At 34.4% G+C, this 18064-nt stretch overlaps 4 protein-coding genes across 8 annotated transcripts in view; 1 reads left to right on the top strand and 3 right to left on the bottom strand.

Moving 5' to 3' along the window:
* The window catches only part of LOC130644378 (E3 ubiquitin-protein ligase NEDD4-like), a 74558-nt gene that overhangs the window by 33425 nt on the left and 23069 nt on the right, over positions 1-18064 (top strand). The window lies entirely within an intron of this gene.
* LOC130657632 (asparagine--tRNA ligase, cytoplasmic-like) lies at positions 368-3378 on the bottom strand. The gene is made up of 8 exons (XM_057460666.1): positions 3367-3378; positions 2897-2962; positions 2709-2737; positions 2483-2567; positions 2057-2104; positions 1598-1681; positions 1354-1416; positions 368-628 (listed from the first exon to the last, which is right to left on the bottom strand). Exons 1-8 carry the CDS (start codon positions 3376-3378, stop codon positions 428-430), a joined length of 588 nt encoding a protein of 195 aa, XP_057316649.1. The 3' UTR covers positions 368-427.
* On the bottom strand, positions 3942-6953 carry LOC130657538 (asparagine--tRNA ligase, cytoplasmic-like). Its single transcript, XM_057460559.1, has 8 exons — positions 6942-6953; positions 6472-6537; positions 6283-6311; positions 6057-6141; positions 5631-5678; positions 5172-5255; positions 4928-4990; positions 3942-4202 (listed from the first exon to the last, which is right to left on the bottom strand). Exons 1-8 carry the CDS (start codon positions 6951-6953, stop codon positions 4002-4004), a joined length of 588 nt encoding a protein of 195 aa, XP_057316542.1. The 3' UTR covers positions 3942-4001.
* Positions 7517-16256, bottom strand: LOC130644399 (asparagine--tRNA ligase, cytoplasmic-like). Of its 3 annotated transcripts, none has more exons than XM_057449993.1 (18): positions 16084-16239; positions 12909-13099; positions 12414-12664; positions 12195-12284; positions 11951-12029; positions 11580-11737; positions 11251-11337; positions 11040-11096; positions 10901-10941; positions 10458-10694; positions 10221-10290; positions 9931-9996; positions 9742-9770; positions 9516-9600; positions 9094-9141; positions 8748-8831; positions 8504-8566; positions 7517-7777 (listed from the first exon to the last, which is right to left on the bottom strand). In XM_057449993.1, the coding sequence occupies exons 2-18, from the start codon at positions 13081-13083 to the stop codon at positions 7577-7579; spliced, it is 1821 nt and encodes a 606-aa protein (XP_057305976.1). In that variant the 5' UTR covers positions 13084-13099; positions 16084-16239; the 3' UTR covers positions 7517-7576. The 3 variants fall into 3 exon arrangements, with proteins under 3 accessions (XP_057305976.1, XP_057305992.1, XP_057305984.1); XM_057450009.1 differs by having other exon boundaries at positions 12909-12994; positions 16084-16222; XM_057450001.1 differs by lacking the exon at positions 12909-13099 and having other exon boundaries at positions 16084-16256.

The raw sequence follows: 18064 nt of genomic DNA, 5'->3' as shown, positions 1-18064 counted from the left end.
CTAAGTATAGTATTCAAAAAAAATGTTCCGAACCAGATTAATTATTTCGAGCTGTAAAATATATGGTTCTAAATGAAAGCGCACACATACTGTTTTCGCAGGACTATTTTCTAAAATAGTTGTTTTTCCAGATTATTCAGGACCAAGCCCTTTGGCAAATTAGCTAGAATTTTCCGGGTTTTCCAGGTCCTTATCCTAAGACTAGTTCGCAGGACCTTTTTCTAAAATGGTTGTTTTCCCTCCAAGCTAATTTGCCAAATTATCTCAAATTTTCCTGATTTTACCAGGCGCTAATTCTAACACTAGTCCACCCTATATTAACAACGTGAATCCCCCAAACAAGTAACAACAAAATAATGCAACAATATAACTAAAACATCTTTCTTTCCAAGACCTTCCCCTACATCAAAACAAAAATATTTTGTATCTAAGGTGTACAACGCCCTATAAATCGCGGGTAGAAGCACACATCTCGAATATGGTAACGATTGGTCAACCAAGTGACAAAACGATCTAAGCCGAGGCCGTAACCTCCATGAGGGCAGGTTCCATACTTTCTCTGGTCGGTGTACCAGTAATAGGGAGACGGATCCAGCTTCTGTTTTTGAAACGCTTCCATCAGCTCATCCTGTAGTGGAAAAAGAGCCATATGACACAGAACTAACACAACATGGGTAGCGATGCAAAAATTTCATGTTAATATAATTATAGAAAGGTTGTCGCTTCTTTACGATTCATATTGCTCTCCCAACCTTGCTATAAAATAGACTTTTTCGTGCCAAAGTTTGTTTGTACTGAAGCTCAAAAAGCTATAAAAAGTTGTATGTTGTTCGGTAATACTTTACCCCGATTTTGCGATGCCTTCCGTAAAGAAAAATTTAGGTTCGAAAACTCAGCTAACCAATTACACATAACCGATTTTATTTTATTTTTATTTTATTTTTAGATATTTCTATCACATTAAAAACATCAATATCAAAGACATCAACGTCTTATTCACTTGGCAAGGTAAAATAAATCACAACCATCATGAAAGCACAGCAATTTAATGACTCTGTTGCATCACTGCTTTTTACAAAACAAAAAACAACAACAAATCGTTTCATTAACAACAATGATGTATGTCTGAAGATTGAAAATTGACGTGGAGGTAACTAACATTCCGCTTAGCTTGACTGAGATTAAACAAAACGAAAGAGGTATGTCATCAAATATCATTAGTTACACTTCATTTGCCAGCCCACATGGCCACACACACACAAATAAAATCATTTTCATTTAATTAGAAATTCCACCGGCTGGCTGTGTAATAGTCTGGGCAGTTCATTAACATGTCACATATTCGTCACTTACATTATTATCCATTCTCATGGAACCACCAACAATTTCACCCACACCAGGCATTAGTAAATCGACCTGCAAAAATATAAAAATAAGTAAGGGAAAAGACAAATGATGGACTCTTTGCTATAGTGTTCTAAGCAATGACTTACAAAACCGTGACGATCATACACACAAAAGAAGAACAAACATTAAACCACGTAAGAACACAAAATATAAAAAGACACACACACACACAAACAAAACTATCACTTACCGCCTCCGCAACTCGTCTATCTTTAGGGTCCTTCTGCATGTAGAATGCTTTCACATCAGCAGGAAATCGTGTAAGCAAAATTGGCTGCAATACAAACAAAAAATAACATGCATCAAACTAAAAGTTCTAGATAAAATAAGTAGGCTTACACGGACAGAAACAGGTAGGCTTGCGCGGACAGAAACAGGTAGGCTTGCGCGGACAGAAACAGGTAGGCTTGCACGGACAGAAAAACGTAGGCTTGCACGGACTGAAACAGGTAAAGTGCCTTAAACGGTGCGATTTATTCATACACATGTAATGCGATTTTGTTGCTATTTTTTTGTTTTAGCTGTGACAAAAGATTGGAAAAGGACTTCCTTCAAAATAAAAAAAAAAATAAAAAAAAACACGATTTTTCTTGAAGCCAGAGCCTTCTCAACAATTGCATAATGCTTGAAGCAAACAAAGTGGACATACCTCTCCAATAGCATCTGTCATTCTTCTTTCAGGCATCTCTGGAATATCCTAAAATAGTTAAGATTGATAGATGTATTCCATACCAACCCATTCTACAACACAAGGGGCAGGCTTTAAGCGACTCTTTTGTTGATTATAATCTGCTACAAATTCAGACAAGTCCTTAAATTGACAGCCATTAAGGACAGGCAGAACATTACCTAGCGGCAAACAAGAAAACATCATTATATACATGTGCTCGAACAACGAAACTTAGGTGTAGGACTTTCACGTTCTCCATTGAGTCCACATCACACTTTAAGACGTGAAAATCCATAAAGAACAACTTTTAGTAGAAACTAGATTTACTTTTTATAACCAGACAAAGATAACACCGCTTTATATTTTCTAATAACAAAGAATATACAAAACAGAACGAAACCATACCTCTCCAAATTCATAAAACGTTCCATCTTCTTTTTTGTAACCATCAGCTTTTAACCACTCAATAGCATCACTGTAACTCATGCGTCTACAAATATAATAATAGAAAGTATTAGCGACCACGAATCTAACCATTAAAATGCAAATGTAGGGCGTATACAAAGATTTGGGAGCGCATTTTTCACTGGACTTGGCAGCGCACTGTTTAGTTGACAATGAATGCACTTACTTAAAAGGTCTTTTAGGAGGTTGAAAGTCCTAAACGAAAATTAAATTAAATGATAAATTTAAAATAAAAGCTGCGGTGCGGATAAATATTTGTTTGGTCGTTTATACTGAAAATAATGGAAAAAAAAGCAATTCAAGATCAAAATTTAAAATTGATTAATTATAACAACGTATTAATGCTTTCCTCACCGGATAAAGATCTTTTAGCAGCAACCCTTCAGGACTCTTTAAAAATCGATCAACAACATCACACACCTAAAACACAAACGAATGTATTTAAAATAAAATAACTTTTAATTGTTTGGCGGCAAAAAAAAAAAAACTCTTGTATTCTTATTGTGTCCCTGCCTTCGTAATAATATTAATCAAGGAAGATGAAAAAAATGACTAAGTAATGAAACTAAAAGTGTAGAAACCATTTCTAAAAAGAAGAACCTCTTATGAGATTATCAAAAGTGAAAAAATTGTAGTTTTCTTACCAAATCCTCTAATCTTGTCAGCAGTTCTTCAAAACTAATATTTTTTGTCCGTTTTTTAACCAGGGAAAAGTGGGTAGCGGAGAGTCATGCATCTCATCGTCGTGATTATAAAAAACGTTCACGCATGACTAGGGAATCTTTTGCACGCTGTTTTTTTTATAAAAATAAAAAGATTTTAACCATGCTGGTCATTTTTCTATTGTTCTACACGTAGACCTATTGTTTTCAACCTGAAAATCCAACCTGGTATTTTTATAAGCATATTCCTATTTAAAAAACGCTCAATAATTTTAAGCATTTAGAATGAGTGACAATTTAGGGCGGCCAGCGAATTTTAAAATTCCAGGACTTTTTCGGAAAAATTGATTTTCAGGTCGATTTTTTAATTCTAAGTATAGTATTCAAAAAAAATGTTCCGAACCAGATTAATTAATTCGAGCTGTAAAATATATGGTTCTAAATGAAAGCGCACACATACTGTTTTCGCAGGACTATTTTCTAAAATGGTTGTTTTTCCAGATTATTCAGGACCAAGCCCTTTGGCAAATTAGCTAGAATTTTCCGGGTTTTCCAGGTCCTTATCCTAACACTAGTTCGCAGGACCTTTTTCTAAAATGGTTGTTTTTCCTCCAAGCTAATTTGCCAAATTATCTCAAATTTTCCTGATTTTACCAGGCGCTAATTCTAACACTAGTCCACCCTATATTAACAACGTGAATCCCCCAAACAAGTAACAACAAAATAATGCAACAATATAACTAAAACATCATTCTTTCCAATACCTTCCCCTACATCAAAACAAAAATATTTTCTATCTAAGGTGTACAACGCCCTATAAATCGCGGGTAGAAGCACACATCTCGAATATGGTAACGATTGGTCAACCAAGTGACAAAACGATCTAAGCCGAGGCCGTAACCTCCATGAGGGCAGGTTCCATACTTTCTCTGGTCGGTGTACCAGTAATAGGGAGACGGATCCAGCTTCTGTTTTTGAAACGCTTCCATCAGCTCATCCTGTAGTGGAAAAAGAGCCATATGACACAGAACTAACACAACATGGGTAGCGATGCAAAAATTTCATGTTAATATAATTATAGAAAGGTTGTCGCTTCTTTACGATTCATATTGCTCTCCCAACCTTGCTATAAAATGGACTTTTTCGTGCCAAAGTTTGTTTGTACTGAAGCTTGTTCGGTAATACTTTACCCCGATTTTGCGATACCTTCCATAAAGAAAAATTTAGGTTCGAAAACTCAGCTAACCAATTCACATAACCGATTTTATTTTATTTTTAGGAAACCCACCTATCTACTTAATTTAATTTAGATATTTCTATCTAAATTAAAATCATCAATATCAAAGACATCAACGTCTTATTCACTTGGCAAGGTAAAATAAATCACAACCATCATGAAAGCACAGCAATTTAATGACTCTGTTGCATCACTGCTTTTTACAAAAAAAAAAAAACAAAAAAAACAAATCGTTTCATTAAAAACAATGAATCATGTCTGAAGATTGAAAAATGACGTGGAGGTAACTAACATTCCGCTTAGCTTGACTGAGATTAAGCAATACGAAAGAGGCATGTCATCAAATATTATTAGTTACACTATATTTGCCAGCCTACATGGCCACACACACACAAATAAAATCATTTTCATTTAATTAGAAATTCCACCGGCTGGCTGTGTAATAGTCTGGGCAGTTCATTAACATGTCACATATTCGTCACTTACATTATTATCCATTCTCATGGAACCACCAACAATTTCACCCACACCAGGCATTAGTAAATCGACCTGCAAAAATATAAAAATAAGTAAGGGAAAAGACAAATGATGGACTCTTTGCTATAGTGTTCTAAGCAATGACTTACAAAACCGTGACGATCATACACACAAAAGAAGAACAAACATTAAACCACGTAAGAACACAAAATATAAAAAGACACACACACACACAAACAAAACTATCACTTACCGCCTCCGCAACTCGTCTATCTTTAGGGTCCTTCTGCATGTAGAATGCTTTCACATCAGCAGGAAATCGTGTAAGCAAAATTGGCTGCAATACAAACAAAAAATAACATGCATCAAACTAAAAGTTCTAGATAAAATAAGTAGGCTTACACGGACAGAAACAGGTAGGCTTGCGCGGACAGAAACAGGTAGGCTTGCGCGGACAGAAACAGGTAGGCTTGCACGGACAGAAAAACGTAGGCTTGCACGGACTGAAACAGGTAAAGTGCCTTAAACGGTGCGATTTATTCATACACATGTAATGCGATTTTGTTGCTATTTTTTTGTTTTAGCTGTGACAAAAGATTGGAAAAGGACTTCCTTCAAAATAAAAAAAAAAATAAAAAAAAACACGATTTTTCTTGAAGCCAGAGCCTTCTCAACAATTGCATAATGCTTGAAGCAAACAAAGTGGACATACCTCTCCAATAGCATCTGTCATTCTTCTTTCAGGCATCTCTGGAATATCCTAAAATAGTTAAGATTGATAGATGTATTCCATACCAACCCATTCTACAACACAAGGGGCAGGCTTTAAGCGACTCTTTTGTTGATTATAATCTGCTACAAATTCAGACAAGTCCTTAAATTGACAGCCATTAAGGACAGGCAGAACATTACCTAGCGGCAAACAAGAAAACATCATTATATACATGTGCTCGAACAACGAAACTTAGGTGTAGGACTTTCACGTTCTCCATTGAGTCCACATCACACTTTAAGACGTGAAAATCCATAAAGAACAACTTTTAGTAGAAACTAGATTTACTTTTTATAACCAGACAAAGATAACACCGCTTTATATTTTCTAATAACAAAGAATATACAAAACAGAACGAAACCATACCTCTCCAAATTCATAAAACGTTCCATCTTCTTTTTTGTAACCATCAGCTTTTAACCACTCAATAGCATCACTGTAACTCATGCGTCTACAAATATAATAATAGAAAGTATTAGCGACCACGAATCTAACCATTAAAATGCAAATGTAGGGCGTATACAAAGATTTGGGAGCGCATTTTTCACTGGACTTGGCAGCGCACTGTTTAGTTGACAATGAATGCACTTACTTAAAAGGTCTTTTAGGAGGTTGAAAGTCCTAAACGAAAATTAAATTAAATGATAAATTTAAAATAAAAGCTGCGGTGCGGATAAATATTTGTTTGGTCGTTTATACTGAAAATAATGGAAAAAAAAGCAATTCAAGATCAAAATTTAAATTTTGATTAATTATAACAACGTATTAATGCTTTCCTCACCGGATAAAGATCTTTTAGCAGCAACCCTTCAGGACTCTTTAAAAATCGATCAACAACATCACACACCTAAAACACAAACGAATGTATTTAAAATAAAATAACTTTTAATTGTTTGGCGGCAAAAAAAAAAAAACTCTTGTATTCTTATTGTGTCCCTGCCTTCGTAATAATATTAATCAAGGAAGATGAAAAAAATGACTAAGTAATGAAACTAAAAGTGTAGAAACCATTTCTAAAAAGAAGAACCTCTTATGAGATTATCAAAAGTGAAAAAATTGTAGTTTTCTTACCAAATCCTCTAATCTTGTCAGCAGTTCTTCAAAACTAATATTTTTTGTCCGTTTTTTAACCAGGGAAAAGTGGGTAGCGGAGAGTCATGCATCTCATCGTCGTGATTATAAAAAACGTTCACGCATGACTAGGGAATCTTTTGCACGCTGTTTTTTTTATAAAAATAAAAAGATTTTAACCATGCTGGTCATTTTTCTATTGTTCTACACGTAGACCTATTGTTTTCAACCTGAAAATCCAACCTGGTATTTTTATAAGCATATTCCTATTTAAAAAACGCTCAATAATTTTAAGCATTTAGAATGAGTGACAATTTAGGGCGGCCAGCGAATTTTAAAATTCCAGGACTTTTTCGGAAAAATTGATTTTCAGGTCGATTTTTTAATTCTAAGTATAGTATTCAAAAAAAATGTTCCGAACCAGATTAATTAATTCGAGCTGTAAAATATATGGTTCTAAATGAAAGCGCACACATACTGTTTTCGCAGGACTATTTTCTAAAATGGTTGTTTTTCCAGATTATTCAGGACCAAGCCCTTTGGCAAATTAGCTAGAATTTTCCGGGTTTTCCAGGTCCTTATCCTAACACTAGTTCGCAGGACCTTTTTCTAAAATGGTTGTTTTTCCTCCAAGCTAATTTGCCAAATTATCTCAAATTTTCCTGATTTTACCAGGCGCTAATTCTAACACTAGTCCATCCTATATTAACAACGTGAATCCCCCAAACAAGTAACAACAAAATAATGCAACAATATAACTAAAACATCATTCTTTCCAATACCTTCCCCTACATCAAAACAAAAATATTTTCTATCTAAGGTGTACAACGCCCTATAAATCGCGGGTAGAAGCACACATCTCGAATATGGTAACGATTGGTCAACCAAGTGACAAAACGATCTAAGCCGAGGCCGTAACCTCCATGAGGGCAGGTTCCATACTTTCTCTGGTCGGTGTACCAGTAATAGGGAGACGGATCCAGCTTCTGTTTTTGAAACGCTTCCATCAGCTCATCCTGTAGTGGAAAAAGAGCCATATGACACAGAACTAACACAACATGGGTAGCGATGCAAAAATTTCATGTTAATATAATTATAGAAAGGTTGTCGCTTCTTTACGATTCATATTGCTCTCCCAACCTTGCTATAAAATGGACTTTTTCGTGCCAAAGTTTGTTTGTACTGAAGCTTGTTCGGTAATACTTTACCCCGATTTTGCGATACCTTCCATAAAGAAAAATTTAGGTTCGAAAACTCAGCTAACCAATTCACATAACCGATTTTATTTTATTTTTAGGAAACCCACCTATCTACTTAATTTAATTTAGATATTTCTATCTAAATTAAAATCATCAATATCAAAGACATCAACGTCTTATTCACTTGGCAAGGTAAAATAAATCACAACCATCATGAAAGCACAGCAATTTAATGACTCTGTTGCATCACTGCTTTTTACAAAGAAAAAAAAAACAAAAAAAACAAATCGTTTCATTAAAAACAATGAATCATGTCTGAAGATTGAAAAATGACGTGGAGGTAACTAACATTCCGCTTAGCTTGACTGAGATTAAGCAATACGAAAGAGGCATGTCATCAAATATTATTAGTTACACTATATTTGCCAGCCTACATGGCCACACACACACAAATAAAATCATTTTCATTTAATTAGAAATTCCACCGGCTGGCTGTGTAATAGTCTGGGCAGTTCATTAACATGTCACATATTCGTCACTTACATTATTATCCATTCTCATGGAACCACCAACAATTTCACCCACACCAGGCATTAGTAAATCGACCTGCAAAAATATAAAAATAAGTAAGGGAAAAGACAAATGATGGACTCTTTGCTATAGTGTTCTAAGCAATGACTTACAAAACCGTGACGATCATACACACAAAAGAAGAACAAACATTAAACCACGTAAGAACACAAAATATAAAAAGACACACACACACACAAACAAAACTATCACTTACCGCCTCCGCAACTCGTCTATCTTTAGGGTCCTTCTGCATGTAGAATGCTTTCACATCAGCAGGAAATCGTGTAAGCAAAATTGGCTGCAATACAAACAAAAAATAACATGCATCAAACTAAAAGTTCTAGATAAAATAAGTAGGCTTACACGGACAGAAACAGGTAGGCTTGCGCGGACAGAAACAGGTAGGCTTGCACGGACAGAAAAAAGTAGGCTTGCACGGACTGAAACAGGTAAAGTGCCTTAAACGGTGCGATTTATTCATACACATGCAATGCGATTTTGTTGAAGCCAGAGCCTTCTCAACAATTGCATAATGCTTGAAGCAAATAAAGTGGACATACCTCTCCAATAGCATCTGTCATTCTTCTTTCAGGCATCTCTGGAATATCCTAAAATAGTTAAGATTGATAGATGTATTCCATACCAACCCATTCTACAATGGGGCAGGCTTTAAGCGACTCTTTTGTTGAATATAATCTGCTACAAATTCAGACAAGTCCTTAAATTGACAGCCATTAAGGACAGGCAGAACATTACCTAGCGGCAAACAAGAAAACATCATTATATACATGTGCTCGAACAACGAAACTTAGGTGTAGGACTTTCACGTTCTCCATTGAGTCCACATCACACTTTAAGACGTGAAAATCCATAAAGAACAACTTTTAGTAGAAACTAGATTTACTTTTTATAACCAGACAAAGATAACACCGCTTTATATTTTCTAATAACAAAGAATATACAAAACAGAACGAAACCATACCTCTCCAAATTCATAAAACGTTCCATCTTCTTTTTTGTAACCATCAGCTTTTAACCACTCAATAGCATCACTGTAACTCATGCGTCTACAAATATAATAATAGAAAGTATTAGCGACCACGAATCTAACCATTAAAATGCAAATGTAGGGCGTATACAAAGATTTGGGAGCGCATTTTTCACTGGACTTGGCAGCGCACTGTTTAGTTGACAATGAATGCACTTACTTAAAAGGTCTTTTAGGAGGTTGAAAGTCCTAAACGAAAATTAAATTAAATGATAAATTTAAAATAAAAGCTGCGGTGCGGATAAATATTTGTTTGGTCGTTTATACTGAAAATAATGGAAAAAAAAGCAATTCAAGATCAAAATTTAAATTTTGATTAATTATAACAACGTATTAATGCTTTCCTCACCGGATAAAGATCTTTTAGCAGCAACCCTTCAGGACTCTTTAAAAATCGATCAACAACATCACACACCTAAAACACAAACGAATGTATTTAAAATAAAATAACTTTTAATTGTTTGGCGGCAAAAAAAAAAAAACTCTTGTATTCTTATTGTGTCCCTGCCTTCGTAATAATATTAATCAAGGAAGATGAAAAAAATGACTAAGTAATGAAACTAAAAGTGTAGAAACCATTTCTAAAAAGAAGAACCTCTTATGAGATTATCAAAAGTGAAAAAATTGTAGTTTTCTTACCAAATCCTCTATTCTTGTCAGCAGTTCTTCAAAATCAATGAACGGGCATTCACCTTCTATATGGGTATATCTAAATTTAAACTCAAGTTTAAGAAAGGCGAGAATTTGACTGTCAAGAGAATGCTTGACAGAATGCCAGTGGAAATAACAAAACTTGTCAGGTCAGAAGTCTTAAAATCTTCAAAGTCATGGACTTGACACAAATCAACAATTAATTATTCTATAAAGCATACATACTCAGCCAAATGCCTTCTCGTTCTCGACGTCTCAGCTCTATATGATTGAGCAATACAAAAGCAGTCGCCGACAGCAGGTATGGCAGTTTCAAGATACAACTGAGACGATTGAGTCAAATATGCCGGATCACCAAAATAATCAAATTTAAATAATGTGCTACCACCTTCGCATTGTGTTTGTACCATTGTAGGCGGCGTGACCTCCACATATCCTCGGTCAAAATAATGGTCTCTAAAACTAAAAAAACAAAACAATCAGTACATACAGAATAAAATCCAAAAGAATGAAATTAATTTTCAGTAGAAATTATACCAAAAATGTGCTACTCAGTAACATAAAAAAACTGAAGGTAGGATATTCATTCTATGAATATTGAATGCAAAAATTGCATTAGCGTGTAATTTATGTTTTAAGAATATATAAATATATTTTTATATATTTACCATTGTGTTACTCTTGATCTTACGCGTAATATTTTTGAAAGCTAGAAAAGAAGATGATATAGTTTAAAACATTACCTTGTCACAGCAACAAGGACACAGTTTAGTTAAGTTAAGGGTTACAGTCAAAAACAGGTCTTACATGTTCACCTCTAAGAGCAAGATGCCTATTGTCTAACAATGTGTCTACATTGGAATTCTAAATGGAATAACAGAGAAACAATTAAAATACCTCAATACCTTGATAACATCTCTGAGGTGCCAGGACGATATCAGTTGTTGATGTTAGTTTTATCTTTGCACAGATAAAAGTAAAACAAACATTGACAGTCATACTATTTATAAACTCTTACTTCGTTTACTAAATTGTCTGCACCACCTGGTGGAGCAAACCCAACCACCTCCCAATAATCTACAATTAATTCATGACCTCCTGGAGCCTAAAACAATATAATAACAATTTCTTTATATGTTAATATTTATTTGACTTGATGAGGCAGGACAAATGAGATATCTTATTTAAAACTGCCTTAGACAGTTTGTTAAACACCTTCCCTGATTTTTGACACCAAATTCTGAATTTTTTTCTTATACCTCAATGTTTGCTAGAAACAATGCTTAGTTAACGGTTCCAAACAGGTACTTCAATGACCACAAAAGAAATACATAAGCTCAGACTTACTTCTTTTCCCTCAGGAACTTCTTTTAACGTACCAAACACAGCCACAGTGGACTCCGTACTAAGCCTAACAGCATTATAAGTTTGACACAGCTTCTCAGCAAGAACACACTGCAAAAATCCAGTACCATCTCTTAGCACAATGAACATAAGATTTTTGCCTAAACATAACAACAAAATCTGATCACATTCAATGCAATATTCCATGTTGGTTGTTTGCTTTACGATTATGATTTAAACACTTGATTCTTTTAGAAAGTTCTCAGTTGGATTAAATCTGGCTATATGTACTAATTTTCTTGATTGGGGAGGCATCTGTTGTCACAAAAATTATAAAAGCATCGTTATAATTAAAAACTAAAAATCCTATGTACCTTGCTGTCTCACGCGATGCGCCCATCCAAACAATTTCACTCGCTGCTCTCTGTGGTCCTTTGTGTCTCTGATTTTTATCTATAAATGTACCATTATTAACGGAGGATTTGAATGATAAACATGTGAAAAGCAAACATGTGAGTCCTTTGCACTCTGAAAGCATTTTTAAACTAAATAATAATATATAGATCCCAAATAATTCACAATTCAAATTAAAAGGGGTAAAAAACATGTGAAACTCACTCGTTTTGCTACAGGCAGCAATTTATCCTCCTCTATGATGATTTTTTTTGCTTCTTCTAAATTCTTTTCATGTTGAGCAGCTTTTTCAGCCTAAATTATATAATTACTGTGTCACAAATTTGGTTTCTACAAAGAGCAAACCCAAAGATTGAGCAAAAAATATCAAAAAAAGTTAGCTGCTAAATCTTCAAACAACAAAACTTAAAAAAAATTTAACACCTCTCTTTTCTCACGATCTTCAGCTTTCCTTTTTTCTTGACCGAACAGCTTAGTCATTTTCTTTAACTGTGCCTTAGCTATAACTTCAAATCCAGACTTTTCAGCATCTTTTACGTCGACCATTATTTGTGGAAATGGTTCAGATTTTGCATGTCGCATCGCTTGGAGTACAGTCTTGTATGGTTTACCTTCTGTTCCATCTCCAGTTTCATCATTGCCACTCTTTTCTGATGTATAAATTGGAGGCATGTCTAGAGGATAATAAAAACTCTCTTTTAGTTTGATGAAAACCATCAATAATATTTTATACAAAAAAACTTCTTTTTAGCCACTTTTCTGACCGTTTTTATTTACTGCAAAAAACGGTCACCAAGTCTAAACAAATGGTATCAACATGTACACTATACTGTTGCAACTTATTTAATGGCTGTGTATAAAGTATCATATTGATCTATACTAAAACATATAGATAGGCAACATATGTATCAGACTAACCTCTAATTCCTAAAGTGCAAAGTTTTTGTGTGGGAAAAATGATTGGGAAGACTTGTGCTCGAACTATATGCAGAGGTAATGTTTTTCTAAAATTTGAAAAGTGTCTCTGAACAAGCCTTGAAGCTGACAGTATACGTGTGGCTGATAGTCTGGTTAACAAATAGTTACAGCTCATTCCTTTCAGCAAAGACCTGAGATAAAAATGAGACATTGCGTACTATGATGTAAACAACATTTCAAAAAAATACACATTTCAAAAAAATTCTTTAGTCTTTTGTAGTATATTTAAAGAAGAGAAGGACAGTATTGTAATTAAACACATGAAATATATATCCATTTTGTCAGACATCCATTTTTTACAAATCATATCCATGAAGTGCCATACAAATTGTCCATGCTTCACATCTTTTTAATGTTAAAAGAGGAGGGGGTGGAATTATGTGGCGTTAAAATCAACAATGTTAAAATTGGCCTTTCGTGCAGATTTTAAGGAATCACAAATACTAAATGGTAAGAAATAGAGAACACAAAACAGTTAAAATTGGTGATATAAACAAACACAGGTAAAATATTTTATTAAAACTAGTCAAACCAGTTAAAACCCATCTTCAGAAGATAACCACCTCTCTCTTCTTCTACTAATTCCCCTGTTTTCAGTACAAATGATACTATGATGGCTAAGTTTAAACAAATGTTTGTGTAAAGGTATTCAAAGACTTTTCTATACACAACTTTGGAGTGCCTGGGGTTGTTGTTCTACTAATAAATTTTTATTTAAGCAGAGGTATGCACAATATATTGTACAGGATTATACAATTATATACAATATATTGTAGGAGTGGAAACTGTTGGGTGCACCTTGTAGGCTCTGTGTCTATTGACCACATTCTTCTATTATTAAGGATTCAAAGGGAGGCACGAAAAATGATGCTGTGTGGTCGTTCGCACACCATAACTAATTTCAAAATATTATGGTATTTGATGTTTGCATACCAAGAAATTCCATGGCGTGCAGTGGCTGTTTGCATGTGCAGAATAACAAATCACAAATTGTTTACTGAAAGGCACAAAGGCCGAATGGATTATACAGTGGTTGCATTTTTTGTCATTACTTCTTTCATGCAGAAAACAATTGGGAGCGTCTGAGCTTGTGACTCAGTAGTAGAAGTACCTTCCTTGTTCAGGTAGCCAAAATGTTTTTATATTGATAACTATTATATTGATCTTCTTTAATTAATCTTTTTTAACATTAGTCAACTGTTTTACATTTCAAAATGTTAATCAAAAAATCCAATTCGTTGGCTACCTGCCATTAAGCATCTCTTATAATAATACTAGTCAATAACCTGTCAAAAAATCCGAAGAGGCCACACGTCAGCAAGATAGATAGATAGATAGATGTGCATATTTTACTAGCCTCACAAATATCGAGGGATATACCCTGTCTATTATTTCCAGGAGGGGCCATGGCTTAGATGGAGAGTCCTAGAGTATTTAATGCTCATTTTAAGCGACGTAGACCCAATTAAGTCCCGCGCTCTACCAGACAACTCCCTACAACATCCAACGGCCCACACAGTGTGCCATCTTCCCAATTTCCCTCACATGGCTTGGGTTAACCCGGGGCTATGGTAACATTCACTCGCCCATATTGAATCGCCGTCAAGAGGAATCGAACCCCGGTCTCCCGCACGACAACATATCAACTCTGCGGGCAACCCGGCATGAAGCTGCATGCAGCCATTTTGAACACACAGAATACGGCTATTAATATAGAGACAGAAACTGGGCACGTCCATCTGTAACTGGAAAAGTAGATGTTTTTATTTTTCCTTAATGTAGCCAAAAAGGTATGTCCTATTTGTTAACTGCCTACATGCTATGGCATGATGTTAATGAATTTAGACTTCAATTTAATATAAAAGATTAATAAAGCAATTGCATTGCACTTTTATGTTTAAGGCATAATATGTTAAAATCGCTAAAAATAACTGCCATCATCTCCCCACATCGGTAACTAGGGGCTACCTGAGATCAAATAGGGTAAATTCGCCAAAGCTGGGCCAACTTAACTGTTTCGGAACACATGGGTTGATGACGTTATCAAAAAAAACTTATAACCCAATATCTCTGTATCCTTTTAATAAAGGTACATGATCATTTACATTTTCTTGATCAGAGTATAAAATCTATACAATACAGGCAACTGGTATACAAATCAAAATGCAAATAACTGTTCTTTTTCATTGTCATTGTGCCTAAATGGATTTTTCCACAAGCTTTATCAATTAGTTGTTAAATAAACATGTTTTTGGTGTGTGAATTATTGCTGAATTGTGAATTAAGTCAAAACAAATCAAAATTCAGGTGAGTGTATTGTTTGCACCAGATGTGATGTTATCATTGCCACAAGAATACAGACTTGCAGTTAGTGTTTTTTATAGATGAATTCTGTTGTTTACATTTTCAGCAGTAAGCTCCTTCGGTTTTGGCATTTGCGTGGCAGAAAAAAAGACGAGGGCACTAGGCGAAGCAAAGTTATAATCAGTCCATTTCTTACCAAAGGTATTCTTAGGTCTTTAAATGAATTCAAATAAATCAGAAAGCATTAATCTACACACAATAATAGTTTATAACCCCAATGATGTTATTGTGAGAAGAAATCTACAGGAAAAGACCTTTCTTCACCAAATCCTAGCATCTTTTTTCCTGCCATGCAAATGACAGAGCCAAAGAGCTTAGCTACCACTGAAAAGTAAACAAACGACACCACACTGGAATCCGTATGCCTACCACCACCAACCTTTGTGTAAAAAAATTGCCTCTTGGAAAAATCAATGGAGTATTTTTAAGGGTAACTTATGGCTCAGGCAGGTGTCATATTTATGTAATAATACAAGGCAAAAAAAAAGAAAATATTGATTAGTTAGCAGTTTGTTTTTAGTTTATTTATTTATGAATGTCTATGAAATTGCTGAGCTGGTAAGTTACTAGTTACTTTACAAGAAGATCCATAAAACCATATAAAAGCCCCCTGTTTTCATTAATTCTTGTAATTCTTAGAAGAGACAGAGCAAAATGAGGCACTTGTTGATCTTTTATCTAACTAGCTACTAGCTAGTAGGATAAAAGAGATGAAGAAAACAAAAATTAATAAGCTCAACAATTTGATTACCTGAAACACTCATATTTTTAACTTTCTCAACAACGTCTTCCTGAGGCATAACTAGTTAGCACTAGAGCTTTAAATCTTTGATTTACTACTTTATTTAACGTCTTCTAAACTGTCCAGTTCCGTTTTGATCTTTTTTGTTGTTTATCACAATCCGGGCTGATGTAACACGTGAATGATGAAATGAAAGTTCTTCGCCGCCGGAGTTTATAACACAACAATGTTGTCTGGTCAATCAATCCTCCAATCATTCATCTCTTGTTATTATATTATAACTTCGAAAAGGTTCTTTTATTCTAAGCATGTTATCTTGTTTAAAATATGTATTTTTTATTTAAAATTTTACATTTTAATTGTAATTATATCCGAGAGGAAGGGTGTTCTCACTGTTCGGTAAAATCTGCAACTTTGTTTTTGTTCTGGCTATCCATTTCAGAAGCTTAATAATGGTTAAGTACAAAAGCTTTTATGCTTGTGTGCATGTCGATTTTACACGGAAGTATGACATAAGCCATCTTGGCTATAGCCCTATAATAGTTTTTTAAGAAAAAGCAGATTTGTTTATTCTCTTCGCTTTTCTCTCCTCCTCCAAACCCTTAAACTCTTGTGTGCAGCTATTATTGTTAGCTATAGTTTTCAGCAAACAATTTAAACCTGGAGGATCTTTCATATAGTTAGGACTGCTCAATCAGTACTTTTATGTTGTGGTATATTGGCAAGCCAGGCCAAATAAACCTCATAAGAGGAAACCCACTTTTACATATAACGTTTAGTGTGAGCTTTTAAATTGAAGTCACTGCTTCAAAAGTGAAAGTAATTTATTTTAAAACTTCCCTGGTTATAAATTGATTTAAATTTATTCTGGGTGCTACAAAATGTTAGCTAAGTTGGTAACACAGTACAAAAAGTATGTGTATTGGTTACACACAAACTACTAGCTAGTTGCAACTAGTTAGCTAGCTCTAGCTAGGTAATACTTGTAATCTTACTGTTTACTTGAAGCCATATGATATGATTTTAAACTTTTAATGTTTTTGTGACTAATTGAGAAATATTAATTGGATGGAGGTCGCTGTTAAGAAGAGTTGGGAATGGCTGGGTTTTTTTGCAGAGTGATTTAAGATTATAGATCAACTACAACTTGATTTTTTATGTACTGTAGGTAGCTCTGCTTTAGAGATTCTCTGGCAATGTTGTTTGTCTACATTTATAGCTACCATTATAGTTGCTATGAGGCTGGAAGTTAAACCATGCTGTATAAATCTCGTCTTTAAAGCTTGCCTCCAACCTTATAACAAGTTAATCTTAATCGAAAGAGATCATAAAAACATTACAGAAAAAAGTATTATTTAATGAGCAACTTATAAAATAAAAGAACAAAAAGTATTTATTTATTCTATGTTTTCTAAAACCTTGAGCTTTGATTGTCGTTATTGCAGCATTAAAAACACGCTTTAAAATCTTGTATAAAATATCAGGATACCTCATGACGTCACAAGAGCCAAAAGAGGTTCGCGCCGCATTCTTGCAGCATGAAAACTACAAAGAGAGATTTCGGAAATTAAATTTTTAAAATTTTTTTTTGCTATCATAATTTTGATTAGATATCATAATTTTGATACCAAATCGTCTAATGACAACTAATTAATAATCACATTTTTGTGACCACAAATCCGTAATCACATTCTGAATTGTACAATATTGATATCAAATCAGAAGAAATCTATGTCAATTTTAATGTATGTAATCTTGGTGTTTGGGAAGGAGTAAATTGTCAAAACGCAAACGGAACCCTGCTGTCAGCGCAATTATGGAATACAAGGATTTTTTGATACCCGAAGCGTTTTTGCGTGCCATATCTTAGGTTAATATTAACATGCAGTGGATAGAGAGAAGGATTGCCAACCTTGAATATAACGAGCCTTCGTCACACTGCGTAAAGACCCTGTGAAGATCAAATTGTAGAAAACTCTCATGAATAACA

The sequence above is a fragment of the Hydractinia symbiolongicarpus genome, chromosome 1 (genome assembly GCF_029227915.1).
Source record: "Hydractinia symbiolongicarpus strain clone_291-10 chromosome 1, HSymV2.1, whole genome shotgun sequence".
In the NCBI taxonomy this organism is placed as follows: domain Eukaryota; kingdom Metazoa; phylum Cnidaria; class Hydrozoa; order Anthoathecata; family Hydractiniidae; genus Hydractinia; species Hydractinia symbiolongicarpus.
The sequence above is the reverse complement of the archived record's forward strand: the minus strand, read 5'-3'. Positions and strand labels throughout refer to the sequence as shown.